Here is a 16,430-nt window from a genome sequence, read left to right on the forward strand (position 1 = left end):
GATCTAACTTAATGTTTTGTTTTGGGCATGTACTGATGACTTGGCTGCCTCCTGAATAATTACTTAATTATGTGGAATGGGATTTGACCAGTTATTTGTTAGTCAGTTGATTTAACAGATGTACAAACCTGTTGTATCATTATGCTGAATGTACCATACAATGATAATCAGTGACATAGAAAGATATCACTCCCTCTTGAAGTTAAAAAAAAATTATAATGCATTGAAATATCATCCCATTGAAATATCCTCCACTTTAGCAGTACAGTTCAACACAAAACAAAACATGCAATTCTCATTTACAAATTATTAATTTATTCTGCAATCATGCAACTGGTCACAGATGGTTTAAAAATCAACTTATTTACTGTGACTGCTCGAGAAAATGGAATACATCTGGCCCAATTGAGTTACTTACCCAGGTGTACAAAAATTATTTCTTCACATTAAGTACTGACAATAAATCCTTGTGTTAATTACTCAGCAGACCTTTGTTAGCTGAATATATGCGTTAAAATTCTCATTGTGGAGTTTAATGATGGGAGTTGCCATTCACTGATGTTTTTGCATTTTCTGTAAAATATGTGTACAAAATGATTGCATATAGTAACGTAACACAATGTTACCTTAAGTTGATAATTTTTAGGGACAGTCACGTTTCTAAATTAAGACTTCAAGAAAACAATTCAGAATTGTGGTTTACTTCGATGTAAAGAACGGTAATCGGGGACATGAATTTTCCTGCGCTGCTTCAGCAGGTCCAGTTCAACATGACGTCATGTGCGGGAAAGAGACAGACAAACGGAGAGAGGAGAGGCCGCGCAAGCGCACACGCAACTGAAATTGACAGGCAAGACGGTGCAGCGCTCCCGTCGCTTAGCGGGTTCAAGCGTAGCTTTACACAGCAAGCATCCACAGCAAGAGTGCCTGAACCGGGGGAACGCAGATTAATTATCCGCTACTGTAAAAAAATAAATAAATAAAAAATAAAAAACAACCCAAACATGTCTGTGGGTGGCGACTTTGGGAACCCTCTAAGAAAATTCAAACTCGTCTTCCTTGGGGAGCAAAGCGGTGAGTCTAACCACGTTAAATTCATTAAGCTAATTTTCATTTGCGAGGAGGTGGACCAGCATACACCTGCTGGAATTAATGAAATGGATAATTGGTCTAGTTGTGTAGAAAAAATACAAATTGCTAGATTGTTGTTTTCTGGGAAATTAGTTTTTATTTGAAGTGTGTGCTTCTGTTGGACGCAAGTTTAATTTTAGTTTGTTTTATATTGTTATTTGACTGGACCTAAAGGAAAACGGATAGTCACTGACACATTTAAAATGGCAAGTTTAATGCCGCCTAATGCGTTAAACGGTGGATAAATCACTTTTGGCTAAAAGGTCTTTCGATGGAAATAAATAAAGCTTTTGTTGAGCATTCAGCGAGACTTTGATACATTAGATGCATTTTAAATGTTCTATGTTTTCGCAAAGCCCTGACTTAATCAATTTTAGTTTTTACAGAATAACATTATAGCCTACTGTTCTAAATATTAAGCTAGCATCAAGAAACTTCATTTTTACACTATAAGCCGGTGATGTCAAACGATTTTATTCCAAATGAGAGCTGCACTTGCTTTGGAACAGAAAAATAAATAAATAATTTCCTGTGTGTTGAGACACACCCAGGTTGCTACTGTCGGTAGGATAACTTGTTTAGCTGCAGTCTTCGCTGCTTTTGTTTCTTTCACGACACGATGACAGTTGTGTATTATTATATATTTTTATACCTCCAACAATGATAGAAATTAAACAAGACAGAAAAGTGCCTTTGGAGAACACGAAGAAATTAATGTCTAGTATGTTCAACTCGGTGATCGATGCTCTGGCTCCATGTAGAAGTCCCTCGGCATTCTGTCTATACCCCAAACTTGAATGCCTCAGCCTTATTTCTCATACAAATCAGATGGGCAACGGAGAGGATATCGGTCAGCATGTTTCTTAAATGCGGGCTCTGATTTAGAGTGCAGGAAACAATGAATGTTGATGTGGTAAGGTGGCACTGCGAATCCCCGAAGCATCTAATCACTGACTTATTTTGTCATCTCTTCTCTAAACATATTAGAGACATTGAGGAGGAGGAAATGTCTCATCATTGCCATGACAGCCGGGCACATCACGTTGTCTGCTGGGAGCGGTACAACTGCAGAGGATATGTATTGTCAGATAAATCAACTAAGCAATTTAGTCCCATAATCCTCTACGATAGGCCGTTGACACGTATGAAATCTCTATTGGCGATTAATTCCCTGGCTTTTATTGCATGCCTATTTGTACATGAACTGTCTGTGTCGGCAGCAAGTATATGACATGTTTGTGTTATGTGGCTTTGGCGTCAGATGATTCGCAGAAATGCTATTGCTTTGGATTAGAAAATTGCCCTTTAAGGCAATACCAACAGTGCTGTGTGGAAAGTGTTGAGCAGGTGACAAACAGAATTGACCAGTGGTGTAGTTTGTTTGGAGGTTTAAAGAAGGAAGGTCACATCTGCCCTGTCTTTCTTGGTAAAATGTTGCATCTGATATGCATGTAATCCATTCTCAATGCACATCATGCCAGCTATACCGGGAAGAGTGTTGAAGTGTCAAATGAATAAAGACAGTAAAATATGAGTTGAAAAATATCGTCTATGTCTTCTTTTACCAGTGAAACCCTTGATAACTTAATATGACTACCTCATTTAAAGGACTTACCTGATTTAAATGTTAATCTTAGGCAAAATGAGTGTGTTTGTGTTGGCAGGTGACCTGCTAAGGGATGATGGTTCACATATTAATACCAAATAAAAGGGTAACGGCTAACCTAGTTTACAGTTAGAATGTGACCTTCACTAAGAATTGTAATTTGGTGGAAGTTTACCATTGCTTGGAGCTGATATAGGTGTGACTCAACCATTATCATAAACAGTCTCATCTACTGTTATTGTAAAGGCAAATTCTGAACATCAATCTGACAGTTGCATCTGCACTTTACACAATCAAGTCTTGCATGCGAAAAAAATCAGTTTTTTCTGAATTATCGTGACGCTCCTTGACGACACGGTGCGTAGCGTAGCACGTTAGCACGTCGTGCTGCAGTGCCCTGGACTCTCCTGTTACGTATGGCTCTGGAGTGAAAAACTGGAGCGGCAGCCTTCGGGTTCTCGTTTGGGATTCCTGGATCTGTCGTCCTGCCCTCCCTGGTGAGATGAACGATTCGTGGGCGGGGTCTGAGACGGCGAGAGCCTATCGGACTGGGAGAGAGCGCTGGCACGGGACGGGGACAGGCATTTTGCGGGCGCGAGTCGGGCGTGCTCTGCCAAAAGTGGTCTCTATTGTGCTGGCACATGCCGGGTGATGGCGATTCTACGGCTGATCCAGCTGCAGCCCATTGGACCCGGTACCGGCTAGCAGGGCCACCGGCTAGCACAGCTCAGAACGGAACGAGACCGCCCTTCTGCTCCCGGCTGTCGGCTGTCACTGGATGCCTGTAGGTTTTTTTTTTTTTGTCTGCTGTGGGTGATTGGCACTTACTCCTTCTGGGATCGACTGTGCTGTTTGTTGTTCCGTTGGAAGAATTATTAGATATTAGATGGAAAACTTCATTTGCAGTATGCTTAAGCTTGAGCTTAGGTTCGAATTTGGTCTGTGCTGTTTCAGCATTGTTACTCTTTCTTGTAGTGGAATTGTTTTTTTTTGTTGTAATTTGTATGTTTTACATCTGTTGTTCATTTAATTTTATATTCTTGTGCATTATTGTGAAATTGCCTTTTTTTTCTTTTTCTCATTTCAACATTTATTGCTTTTGCCATGATAATGTTTGATACGCATCTCTAAGAGGCGTGACAGTGGAATGTACAAACTGCCTTTTTCCTTTTCATGGTGCACTTCTCATTTTAGAAATATATTCATGTAAATACCTCTTGTGCTTGCCGCATGCTTTGCCATTGCTTACTGAGCGTGCTATTTTGAATAACAGGAAACCGCTTCCAGGAAGCAGCAAAATGCTACAAACAGCATCTTGCCTTGATGACAGCTCTCTTTAAAGCGAGCTTAAACATTTATGGTGCTTTGGGGGGGCCGGAGAGAAGACGAGGGCTCGCAGTCGGTCTTCCCTGCCGGGTCGTGCCTTTTCAAGGAACGGGAGAAGCTGTCGAAGGTGCTGAACTCCACGGCCTGGAAGACAGGTTCTGCTGGAAGAAATGGACTCTTGGAGATGCCCGAGTCAGGCCCAGGCAGGGCAGCCGAAACCAGGACCGCGCCGTTGCTAATCGGCCGCCGTAAGGGATCACTCCGGCCCGGGACCGAGAGAGGCAGCACCCCCCCCCTCCCCCTACCACAACCACCACCCTCCGGCTTTGATTGGCCTCATTGACAAAACCATCTTTCTGGACGCGAGGCGTAATTGCTGCTGGTGCGCGCGCAGCCATGAATCCTCGACAGGTCCAACACCATCATTTATTAATGCAGACAACGGCGCTCTGTCTGGGAGGAGAAGGCCAGCGTCAGACCTCGGGAGTGAAATGCTTCCCAGCCATTCAGGGCTGATCAGGCAAGCACCCTCAGATCTTTGGCCTTAATGAGCGCTCCTTGTCCTAGGGTGGGAGTTGAGAATGGCTCACGCAGGACCCCATGGCGAGAGATGTACTAGCACGTTATGGCGAAACCAGTATCCTTTGTACGTGTAATTTGTATGCTAGCTGCAACAGAATTCTTTGTGTGACTGAGCAGAATGGAATATTGATTATGTACTATAAAATACTTTCACCAAAGGGGCAGTATTTTGTGGCTGTTCTTTGAATCGCAAAAAGGGGGTGTCTCTGCTTTGTTTTCCGTGGAAAATGATTACGTTTATACGAGCGTGGTCAATGTATAAAGCCAACGTTCTCCGCAAGATGGTTAACTGCCGGAATGACAAAATAATACATAAATCTTACTGAGCATTTGCGAGTCCTCGCAGGTGGTCACTGCGGTGAGGAACGGGATAAGTGAAAGGCTGCGGTACGCGCCGTCTCAAAAAAAAAACACCGGGCCGTGCGGTCACAGCCCTCTCCCGGGGGCGAAGCGAGGGGGGAAAGAAAAGCTGTGAAATCGGTTAAAGTGAAAAGATGTCTGGGGGTCGCGTGATGACCAGGTGAGCTCCTGCCTGAACGTGGAATGAAACACGGGCGGGCCCAGCGAGGGGAAGGAAAAAGAGGCCGAGGCGTGAAGAGTTAGGGGAAGCGGAGCGGCCGCTTCTCACGCTCTGAGAATATCAAGCGAGTTGTCCGTGCCCTCTCCCCCGGGCCACAGTGGAGGGGGGCAGTATTGGCGATCTGCTGGCACAGCCATAATGGCCTAGGTTTTGGAGCCACGGAGCCGGTGCCTATTAGAAAAGAAAAAAAAAGTATTCTCTTCAGACCAGCAGGGGCCTTGCCAAATTCACCCATGGCGCAATCAACAGGATTATTGTTGGATTTGTTCACGGGCAGGCTAGTTCACTGCCCGCGCTCGCTCTGAAGCGGTTCGCTGATTGCACGTTTCGTCTTCCTCTCTTTTGTAGTTTACCTTAAAATGCACTCGACTGGGTGCTTGAGACGCGCATTAAGCAGGTTCACAGGTGGGCTTTATTTACACCTACCGCCAGCGGGATTTAATAAATGGAGGGTGGCACGGTTTGGGGTGGGGGTGGGGCGTGGATTACAACACCGGAGAACTATGCTTAGAATTCAAATGCCATAATCCCCCCCCCCCCCCTTTGCAGCCCTCTCAAAAAGCAGACGATCACAATCTGATATCATTAAATAAACAATCCAGCGGAGCCAACTCACGTGCCAATCGGTTTGTCGCTAGGCAACACATCGAGAGCGCACTCTGGGTTTTTCGACGCACTCGCGTGGAGGCCAGGGACACTTGTTGACTGGGACCTCTTATCCATTCCATGTACAGTTGCATATTGATTCTTCCCGCAGTTTGCATAGGATTACCGTGATAATAATTGTTGAAAAATTGCGTTGCTCATTTCAGTCTTTATAGCCTTTAATGTGATCTGTTTGCTTTGCGACTAAGCTCTCTGGGAAGGGGGAGAGGAGACGCTGTAATCTCCCCTGCCTTGGTGCCGAGCGCCTCAGGAATGTTAAACCAGACGAGCTCTTTTCCGCGTTTATCCAGTTTAAAACCAGCCCTGAACCGGACAGGAGAGTAACAGAACCTTCACAGAAACTCGGACAAACGCGACCTTTTAATTCCTCTGACTCCCATTAGCGTCCGGCTCGTCTCCAGAACCCACTAGCGCCGCCACCGTCATTAATTTAAATTTAACCGTAGGAGCCAGATTGTTTAAGGCTTGAGCACCACGTCATCCAGGAGCAACGTTTCGCTCTCCTAGGATGGTTATTATAGTCTGCTGATTGAATTGACACACATTTTGAATTGATACACGTGAACAGAACCTCAATGACGTTTTATATATATGGTGAGAGCTGGTTGAATGGCGCAATTTGCAACATCTGCTCCAGCTGATGGTTTAACATAATATTCATGAGGCAGGAAGCAATGTTTCTATAATTTGAGCATAGCTTGAGTGTTGATTTTGGTGGGCACTGAGTAGTACTCTTTTACAGAGTAGGGATTTATACTGTAGGTTAAAGAGTACCTTGTCATGGAGTCTTTGGTTGATGACCTGATTGCAGTCAAGATACAGTAGTTTTGCTGAGGACCTTATAGGAGTTTAAAAAAGGAATGAGATGGGTTTTAGTAGTCAAGAAGTGTTCCAAACTCATCAGTTATTGTGTGCTGTTCTATGTATTGTAGATATTTTGGTGGTGTTGATATGTGAGCCCAGCTCCAGAACCTCAAGCTCAGAGAAACAGGAAAGAGGGTACTGTACATCTCTGAGTGTATATGTCATAAGGCCAGCAGTCCCATCTTAATTAATGTGGGGTTCCAGTACTCTTCTCCTGCTGGCTGTGAGCACATGCTTCACCCCCTGCCCCCTCACTAAGTGAGCATGCTTCAGTCTCTGACTACGTGAGCATACTTCACCCTCTTGCGAAGTAAGCATGCTTCACTCCCTCTCTAAGTGAGCATACTTCACTCTCTCACTAAGTGAACATACTTCACCCTCTTGCGAAGTAAGCATGCTTCACTCCCTCTCTAAGTGAGCATACTTCACTCTCTCACTAAGTGAACATACTTCACCCTCTTGCGAAGTAAGCATGCTTCACTCCCTCTCTAAGTGAACATACTTCACCCTCTTGCGAAGTAAGCATGCTTCACTCCCTCTCTAAGTGAGCATACTTCACTCTCTCACTAAGTAAACATACTTCACCCTCTTGCGAAGTAAGCATACTTCACTCTCTCACTAAGTGAACATACTTCACCCCCTTGCGAAGTAAGCATGCTTCACTCTCTTGCTAAGTGGGCATGCTTCGCTGTCTCGCTACATGAGCATGCTTCACAGCACATTCCTGGCTCCCCCACACAAGACCCCTCCCTCTCCTGCATTCTGTGTGCACCTGCCTCTCTCTCTCTTTCTCTGTGTGCAGGGACTGAAAAGCACTATTTAATTATAGATTAGCATTAATGATGGGTAAAACCGACTAACTCTCCTCTGCTGGTCTGATGTGCTTTCTCTTGCTCTCTCACACATACACACACACACACACACAGCACTCTGGTCTGTATAGTGAATTTTCTTATTTTCTGTTTTGTGTTCTGCTTTTTTGTGAAATTTACCAGTGAAATTTACCGCCTCTTACTTGTTCTGGCTGCATGACCCCAGGAATAAAATGGAATAATTAGATTGTTTTTTTTTTGTTTTTTTTTTGTTTCAGGGGGCAAATGTTCTGTAATTTCACCACATAAAAATCAATATTGATCTCATCAGGTAGCTTGTGGGGTCCTCACCTATTCAGATCTCTTGACACTGTGATTTAGAACCATATTGTTCCACCATTATGTTTTCCTGCATGTAATTTAAAAATATAATGGCATCCATCTATGGACACCATTAGATCTAATCATCCTCTAAATAGCGATGGCTGTGTAATTTATTGGTTTATTTGTTTATCATGTGGAACACTGACTTAATTGGTCTTGAAATGAGCTGGAATGTGCTTGGACAACAAAGTGATGTTGCTCATAAAAGAGTATTGATCTTTGTGTTCCATTACATGCAATATCAGTTCTTTTGCCGTTTTCACGCCGTATATATAGTAGAAAAATGGTTTCGGTTGCTTGCGTTTAGAAAGCCGTGTTTTTAATTTCAATTTTGTTGAATCTTAAAATACTTTTGTTGAGGCGAGGGACTGAATCATATTTAAAATGTGAATAATTCATACTTTATTCATGAATTTAAATGGTGATTGGGAACTCATTGGGAATTTCTCATTTCTTTCCACTCTGACATATTGCCCTCCCAGTGGCAACATGAAAGCTTTATCATTCAGATTACTGTGTGCTGCATTATGTTTACATGCCATGTTGTATTCCAATGCACCTTAATATAACCTTGAAAGAAATGACTCGAAATTTGTGATTCTATTTCACTTGCTGGGAAGACTAAATGACAAAGTAACGTGTATTTTAAGCACCCGCGGATATTCTGGAGGTGCCACTGTGAGCTCCGCGAATTTATGATTGCAGATTTATTTATAGTGGGTTCCTAGCTGTTGCCTGGTTTGGAAACGTATCAGAAATATTGAGGCTTTCCCGTGCGCCTTTGCGGCAGTGCCTCCAGCTTTGTGGACTGGAACCAGAGAGAAAAAACAGTTCCATAACTCAAGAGCCCTTCATAATCTCTTTCCTGTCATTATAAGCTCTTGTTGCTTGGTTGTTGGGTTTGTATCTCAGGCAAAAGTGTTGGATGACATGTTCTGTTCTGTTAGTATACTTTCTGTAAAGGACATTGAAACAACATGCTTTTACTTGCATAAACCCTTATTCAGGGGTACTAATCCCCACTAAATGGCAATCTAGATACAAACTCCTGTTGAGATTTTTTAAAATTTAAATATACTAACATGTCAGCAGTTCCTCTGTGTACTAGCCCCCAGCTTGGAACACAGTGGAGTGCAGAGATGTTTGTGTATTTAAAAAAAAAGAAATCCGATTGGTAATTTACATTGAAATACTGTCCCTTTCTTCCATATAATATTTTGTCATCTGCCAACATAAAATCAGGGATGGAAAAGTGTCATTTATTCTCATAGAACAGCTTAACAACAGATGCCTAAGGTCCAAACTAAAGCTCTTAATGGAGACAAAAAAGCATTATCACCCCAGAGCAGCAATTCAACCCCTCTCTGGAACAAATAGCAATCAAACATGAATGAAAAGGAACCAGGTATGCTGGTGTGCCGGTTAATTGCCCTCACGAATCACGATGTGGCAAATATTTCTACTTAAGTATAAATGCTTTATTCGGAAACAAAATGTAATGTAATAATGTTTTACTGCAGTGTTTTTTATGTTGTAATAACACAACCCCCTAAAGGTGCTGACTTTGCAGCTGGTGGAGTACAGCATTGATTCTGGTGTTGAGGTCAACATCAAATAGCCAGGCCTAATATTGGCATGCAGCACGGGTGCAGTCCATGTTTCCTGTGGATGTAATAAATTTGAACGTACACACAGGCTGTATTGAATCAGTGCGCCTGCTTTCTCTTCTAACCTTACTGGGAGTTTGACCATAACCCCTAACGAATCCAGTTTAGTTGCTAATCAAAAGGCTAGTAGTTATAGACCTTCGTCGTTGCAGTCACGTTTGATCTCTGGCTCACTGAGCAATATTGTCTTGGCTCAAGCCTCCTTCCCCATCTGTGGGCTCCTTCCTGCGTCACTAAAAAATCTGAATGGTTGCATTTCTTTGGCAATTAAAATATTGATTATCTATCGCCTTCTTAATAAGATGGCCAAGAAAAGTGCAGGATTTTGAAAATGCATGCCCACTAAATTTCATTGGCTGACACCCGCCTCATTGACCTGCCATGGATGGCCTCTGCAGCTGGCTTTTTAATGGTCATCTTCATCTTGGTCTATAAGCGTTCCTTGTGTATTTATAACGGCGCTGCAAACAAGTGCTATAATTACCGCAATATAGCCTTCTGAGCAGCTTCACAGTATTCGTCTGTAAAATGTGTTTGTGCCTCTAATTGACTAGTCACAGCCCAGGGCGAAATGCATAAATGTATGGGATTTAGTGCCAGAGCTTTGAAGCATTCAGGTCTTCTGACGTAATGACTGTTACTGCTCCGAACTTGAAAGGGGTGCGCATAAGGAGCAAAATCCCGTTGTAAGCCTCAGCGTGACTTTTCAGCTTGCGAACGGCCTGCTCGTCCCCTTTCAGCGTCGCCAGGCCAGAGTGGCATCTCGTTAGATTGGATGCTGTCGCCTGCCAGCTGTCGCTGTGACAGTTGTCCTGTTCACGGCGACTGATCTGATGGCGCAAGGCTCCGTTAATTCCCCGACTTCATCGGCGAATGGATCTGGCATTTCCCGGGCTGAGATGGGGATCGCCCGACAATCATGGGACTTTCACTACTTGATTTACTCACCCACCCTCTGACTCTCAGGCTGCCGATATTAAAACTGGCGAGAGAATGAACCAGTGGATGCTCTGCTGAGATATTGTTCGGGACAAGGGGGTTGTTTTATTTTTCTGTTATCTTTTCCCCCCTTTTTTCTTCCTCCAATTTCGAAAGGCCAATCACGTTCTTGCTTCAACCCTCACGTTAAACCCCATTGTTGATTCTGGAGAGGGCGGGCCCGAGCGCCGGTAATGAGGATCCACTGGAACCACAAGAGCGCGAGAAGCTGCTGCCTCTCGTTATTACACTGCAGCCGTGCTCGCACAGACATGATCGTAAGGAAGACTCATCATGTGCTGCTCAACAGGTGAACTTATGGATACCCAACTGACCAGCAGAGGTGGCTGGTTCCAATTGTGTTAATTATGCATGGCCCTATGGGGCTACCAACCACAGTTGGCACTGGCACGATCCATATTAGACCAGGGCATCCATGCACTAGGACAGTGCCTTAACAGTATGTGCCCCCCAGTAAGGGTGTTTTTAATAGTCAAAACATAAGAAAAGTGTGGTAGAGTTGAATTCACTGCACAGGGAAACTTTTTACACAGGAGGGTTTCACTAACTTTGATTAGCTATGACGTAACATTTTAGCCATTTTCCCCATCCAAAAACTTGTGCGCCTGTAGTGGCCGGTGATCTTTTGACTGTTCAGTTTCTCTGTTTACTTTCCATCTTAATACACCGTTTCATCTACGTATAACCGAATCTCATTGAAATTGGCCACTGGCGGGATAGAGAGGTTTGTTGTCAGCAGTGGAATTGCTGGCACGTGCAGACTTTGTTAAGGGGCTGTCAATACGGAGGTGTGCGGCAGGTGCCTGGTGCGAGAGGTGTAGGTTTGCTGAGAGAGAGAGCGGGGGCTTCTGGGAGTCCAGGGTGGATCCAGTGGCTGGGCTCTGTTACTTTATTGAGCGGTCCGGCTTCGTCCAAAGATAATTCGGAGTCTTTTTCATTTCACATCTCATTGCACTCTTCCGTGCCGGAGCTCTCTGCCTCTGATGGATTGGGAGAAGCAGCCTCCTGGCAGCTTTGATCTGCTATTGATTGAGCTGGCTGGCCTGTAATGGGGGGTAATTGATCATAAGCCATCAGGCCCACACCCCTCCCCTCGCCCCCACCCCCCCCCACCCCTCGCCTTTCGGCACGCTGCTCGATTCCGAGACGGGGCCTTCGTCTCTGCGTCGGGCGGACTTCCTGTTTTGAGAGGGGACGTCCAAAAACCGCACAGCGTCGGCACTCCGGGCCAAGTCGTATCGATTTTCGGATTCCGTCAGCAGGAGGGACGACAGCAGTGCCCTGCGCAGGCTTTGATGCGAAAGTCCATGATATACTGCTGATTACCGAAATACCCACTGGGCAGATCGTAGCCATCTGCAATAGGACACTCAGAGGGTAAGCTATAAATCAAGTACCACATTGTATTATACGTTTGTAAAGAGTGTGTATTCTTGCAGGGGGATATTTCTGTATTCTAAGCAGTTGTACTGGCGAAATGCATCACCTTTGATGTCATATACTGTTCATTTAAACTTAGACTCCGCCACTTTCCGCACAGTTTTTTCATCTGCCCTCTGTCCTTCCTCCTCACGTCTGTTCGTGTAAGAGCTTTGGTCAGCCTTCTGGAATACTGGCCAGTGCTGTGGCTCCCCACATCTGCAGCGTAGATGAGCGGATGTGATCCCAAGGGGTCGCTGGGATAGCGTAACCTCCCCGACGCGCTTCCCAGGGGAAGAGGCGATTGCAAATCCAATAGGTTTCGGATGTCCTGAGCATCAGGAGACCGCCAGCCTGAAGCCGCAGTTACTTTCCATGCAGTCTCGTCTAGCCATGCAAAGGCATGCAGTGCAGCTCTTAGTAAATCAGTAAATTCAGTTTCTGGGCCATAACGCTTAATATCTGAACATAACATCTAATGTAAAACTGAAGGAATCCAATGCAAGCGATGCTGGTCGTCTCGATTGTATTCAGGCTAGAACTGTTGCGTTACGTCATGAAAACATCTGTGTAATGGATTATGCTGCGATTCGTTCAATATCATGTACAATGATGCTAAAATTGATCATTGTACATGTCAGTTGGCTGTGGATTTCAGTGTGCAATTACACGCTCTTATTTGTAATGAATGAAACTGTAAATTAATGAGTTGAACTGGATATGAATTGCAGCTCTGAGACTGTATTACCATTGGCGCCCTGATTGCCCTGAAAGAACAGATGCGGTGGCAAAACGTACATGATTTGAAGTGACGGCCTATCCGAGTGAGTTACACTTATGGTAAATACTCTTGATTTGGGCAGATGCCGCGCCGTTCGTCCTTTGAAAGTCAGACGACGGGAGGCTATAAGCACACGTTACTTAGTGCCGACTGCGGCGGCTTCTGTCGCCCCGACGATGAGCCGCCGGTCCCTTTTTTGACGGCGTCCCGGTCGCTCAGACGGCCGCGCGGCTCCAATCGCGCGGGAGCCCGCCGCCGCGGAAGACTGCCGTTCGCTCAGCGTGGGGCGAGCCGCTCGGCCGACTTCACCTGGCTCGCTCCCTCATTTACTCCGTTTCGCCTGCTCCAGATGGGCCCCCTCACCGGGCACAACACCGCTCCAGGGGCCCTCCCGCGTTAAAAAAGAAAAAAAAAAACCCGGCCCGCACTCCCTCCGCTTTTTTCCCCAGCCGCGACTTAATCGAGACGCGAGACGTGATCTAATCACACCCCCCCCTCTCGGTGTGCATCTGTTCGCGCGCGCGGGGCAGGGGAGATCGATTCTGATGTTGGAGGGGCAGGTTCCAGTGGATCCTCATTACCGCCGCTGTTCTAACTGCACTTAATCGAATGGAAAGTGACGTCGGTTGGGAAACGCGTCTCAGGCTGATTAAGCCCCGTCCCCTGGCGCTGTTGCTCCCCGGCGGCCTCGCTCGTTCTCTCGCTCGCTCGCCGGGTCGGGCGGGCGGCGGTTCGTCTTTCCCGAGGCCCCCATCAATCCCCGCCGGCGCCGCCCCGGAGCGCCGAGGAGGAGGGAGGGCGAAAGGAGATTGGCTCTCGTTCGGGTCGAACCTCGATGGATGGGACGGGGGCCCGGGTCCTGGCGTCCGGGGGAACGGAGGGTGCCGGGGTGAGCGCGGCGAGAGCGCGCCGCAGACTGATTGGGGGCCTCGTTCAAATTGTGGAAGGGAAGGCAGCAAGGCAGACGGCGGACATCCATCAGGCCCGGTTCAGTGGAAATACCCGTCTTCAGTGCTAAAGAGGTCCAACGGATTTTTATAAAGAGCCGGTGGGGTAAAATATGGAGTTATTTCCAGTGCAACTGTCTGTGCAGCAGCAGTGCTGTATCATGTGAGGTGTGGGTGACACTACAATAAGTATTTTCCCTGGTCCGGCTTCTTAGGATCTTAAAATAAAATAAAAAAATGGTATTTTTTGCGCTAGGGGAACACTAGCTTCAATATAATGCAATATATGCCAGTTTTAATGAAAGCTATTTACCTCATTTCCGGTGAAGGTTCTCATTTTGTGGGGAATGCAGTTTTGTTTTTAACTGTACTAAAACAGGCTGTGTTCCCTGTTGTTGACTGGATGTCTCATTTCCATATAACGTTCTGCCTTTTCCCCACAGGCTGATGAATGTCCCTTTTACTGCGCACAGTCCATACCTCTCCCTAGGGGGGCACGCGCTCAAGGTGGAGATTGGATTGCCCTTTATTTTTTCCCATAGCCGTCGTGTATCGCTCGAAATTATAATCCAATTAGAGTCCCCCTTCATTGCAGCAAGGTGGAGCAGTTAGCGCTAACAGCAAGGTGTTCAGTTGTGCGCTACTGTGACATTTTTATGTTCACTGTTTATAAGCCGTGACATTTTGAAGAGAAAAGAATCAGACCTCCGCGGCGAGATACTGTGCAGTCTGGTTTGGGCTGTTTTTTTTTTTTATCTGTCAGAGTTATTTATAGGTGCAACAGGAATTAAGTTATACTGAAGAGGAGTTTTCAAATGCATTGTACAATGAATACAATGCCCCCTGCCCTATGCTTGTACCGTGCTATTGAAGGTACTATACGAGGACAGCCGCGGGCCCCATCTTTGGTGTGTTGCGCAGCCGCCCTCCATTTTGACTGGGAATAGAAGTGACCAGATTTGTTCAGTCTGGGTATAACGTCATTGACTGGGTTTGGCATGCTGTTGATTGCCATGGAATGGGGTCCTTAAGGTGCATAATAGGAGCAATTATCTCTGTGGATTTCTTATGCAAGCGCTGTATTGATTTATGCCTACATGGTCAATATTTTCATAGTGGGCGTTCATACTTATTAGCACACGTTTTCATCTGCAGTGTTTGTCCTATTCTGCAGCTTCAGCAGCAAGGCTCTAATGCGCCGGAAATAAGAATACCTTATTGCGCAACAAAAAAAGTATATACGTGTGTCTGCTAAATGGCTAAATGTAAACACAACTGTTTTTGTACACAATCTTTTTATTCAGCTGGATATTTTACTGAAACTATTCAGGTTAAGTAATTTGGTCAAGGGCACTGCAACAGCACCTCAGCTGGGTATTAAACACATACCCTTTGAGCTATAAACCCATTTCCTTTAGCATTACAGTATGCTACACTGCTGCCCTGTTGCTTGCAATACCTTATTGCTTAGCTGCCCTGCCCTGTTCCTGGAGATCTACCATGCTGTAGGTTTTCAACCCTAATTTAACACACCTGATTCTACTCATTAGCAGCTCAAGGAGATCTCTCGTTGTTGAATGAGGTGAGCTTTGTACGGTTGGAGTGAAAACCTGCAGGTAGATCTCCAGGAACAGGGTTGGGCTGTCCTGCCTTATTGTGTAGACGCATCAAACCCATCCTTAAGTCTATATGTAAGGAAATGTAACAGGGCTGTATTTTAGGCTTAGAGAAGTCAGTCAGCGATACAATATTTCCACCTAATAAATAAATGGACTGACAGTATCCAAAGCTGGTGCTGGGTGAATATATTCCCAGTGCAGTTTGGTGTGTAACATTCATATGGGTATTACATTTCAGAACTGAGCCCAGAGTTGAACCGAAGCAATATTACCAAATGATGGAAGGGGTGGCCAAATGGCGCACAGGAGAGATCAGTCCTTTTTCCTTTACTTTTTGGGCTGCATGATGTCTCTCAAGCACTGCCAGTTTAAACATCCCAATGAAGCGTGTCAGTGGCCTAGGTATTTTTATTTTTTTGGACTGTAGCTAGACAGGCATGCATTTACATTGCTTTGTAGCAAATACAACATAGTCCCTCCCAGTTACCTTGTCCCTCAGTATTTCTTCCGTCTTGGGCATGTTTTAGTGTAAATATGAAATGAATTGATGTGACGTGAGTGAAATTGGAGAATGGCAGTAGGTTTTCCTTTGGTATGAAAACAAGATTTGGATTGGTGGGTTTCCATCTCTATTCATGCATAGCTTATCGGGGCCTTGACTTATTCAGAAACAGAAAATCATATCATCCATTTTGCAGAATTGGAATTAGCCCTGCCTATAATGCTATTAATCTTGTCACTATAATGCACACATTAATCCTCACCTTTATATTTATTTGTGTGAGTAACAGAGAATCAATCAAAATTCCATTTATGGTTCCATTGCTATAAAATATTTGAAATTGAATGGGGCTTGGGTGTCTTGGGTCCTGTTTTCAGGAGAATCATGCTTGCTGTCAACGCAAGGGGTACAGTGCTTGTAGTGCATGAATAATGTTTGAAAAGTTTTGTGGCCCACCTAGATCATGTCAGTGCAGTGTACAACAATCCTGGTTAAAGATTGCTCTCCACCAATCGATGGATAGCTTTGGATTGGCAGAAGCTAAC

At 45.1% G+C, this 16,430-nt stretch overlaps 1 protein-coding gene across 2 annotated transcripts in view; it reads left to right on the plus strand.

The window, feature by feature from the left end:
* Positions 1–589: 589 nt before the first annotated feature.
* The window catches only part of rab6ba (RAB6B, member RAS oncogene family a), a 69,869-nt gene continuing 54,028 nt past the window's right edge, over positions 590–16,430 (plus strand). Inside the window, exon 1 of one of the 2 annotated variants that reach the window (XM_064330737.1) lies at positions 590–1,074. In XM_064330737.1, the coding sequence (XP_064186807.1) occupies positions 1,005–1,074 (70 nt within the window). In that variant the 5' untranslated portion in view covers positions 590–1,004. The remainder of the gene's footprint in view (positions 1,075–16,430) is intronic. The other variant, XM_064330738.1, reaches the window with a different exon arrangement.

This window comes from Anguilla rostrata, chromosome 4 (genome assembly GCF_018555375.3).
Source record: "Anguilla rostrata isolate EN2019 chromosome 4, ASM1855537v3, whole genome shotgun sequence".
Taxonomy (NCBI): Eukaryota; Metazoa; Chordata; class Actinopteri; order Anguilliformes; family Anguillidae; genus Anguilla; species Anguilla rostrata.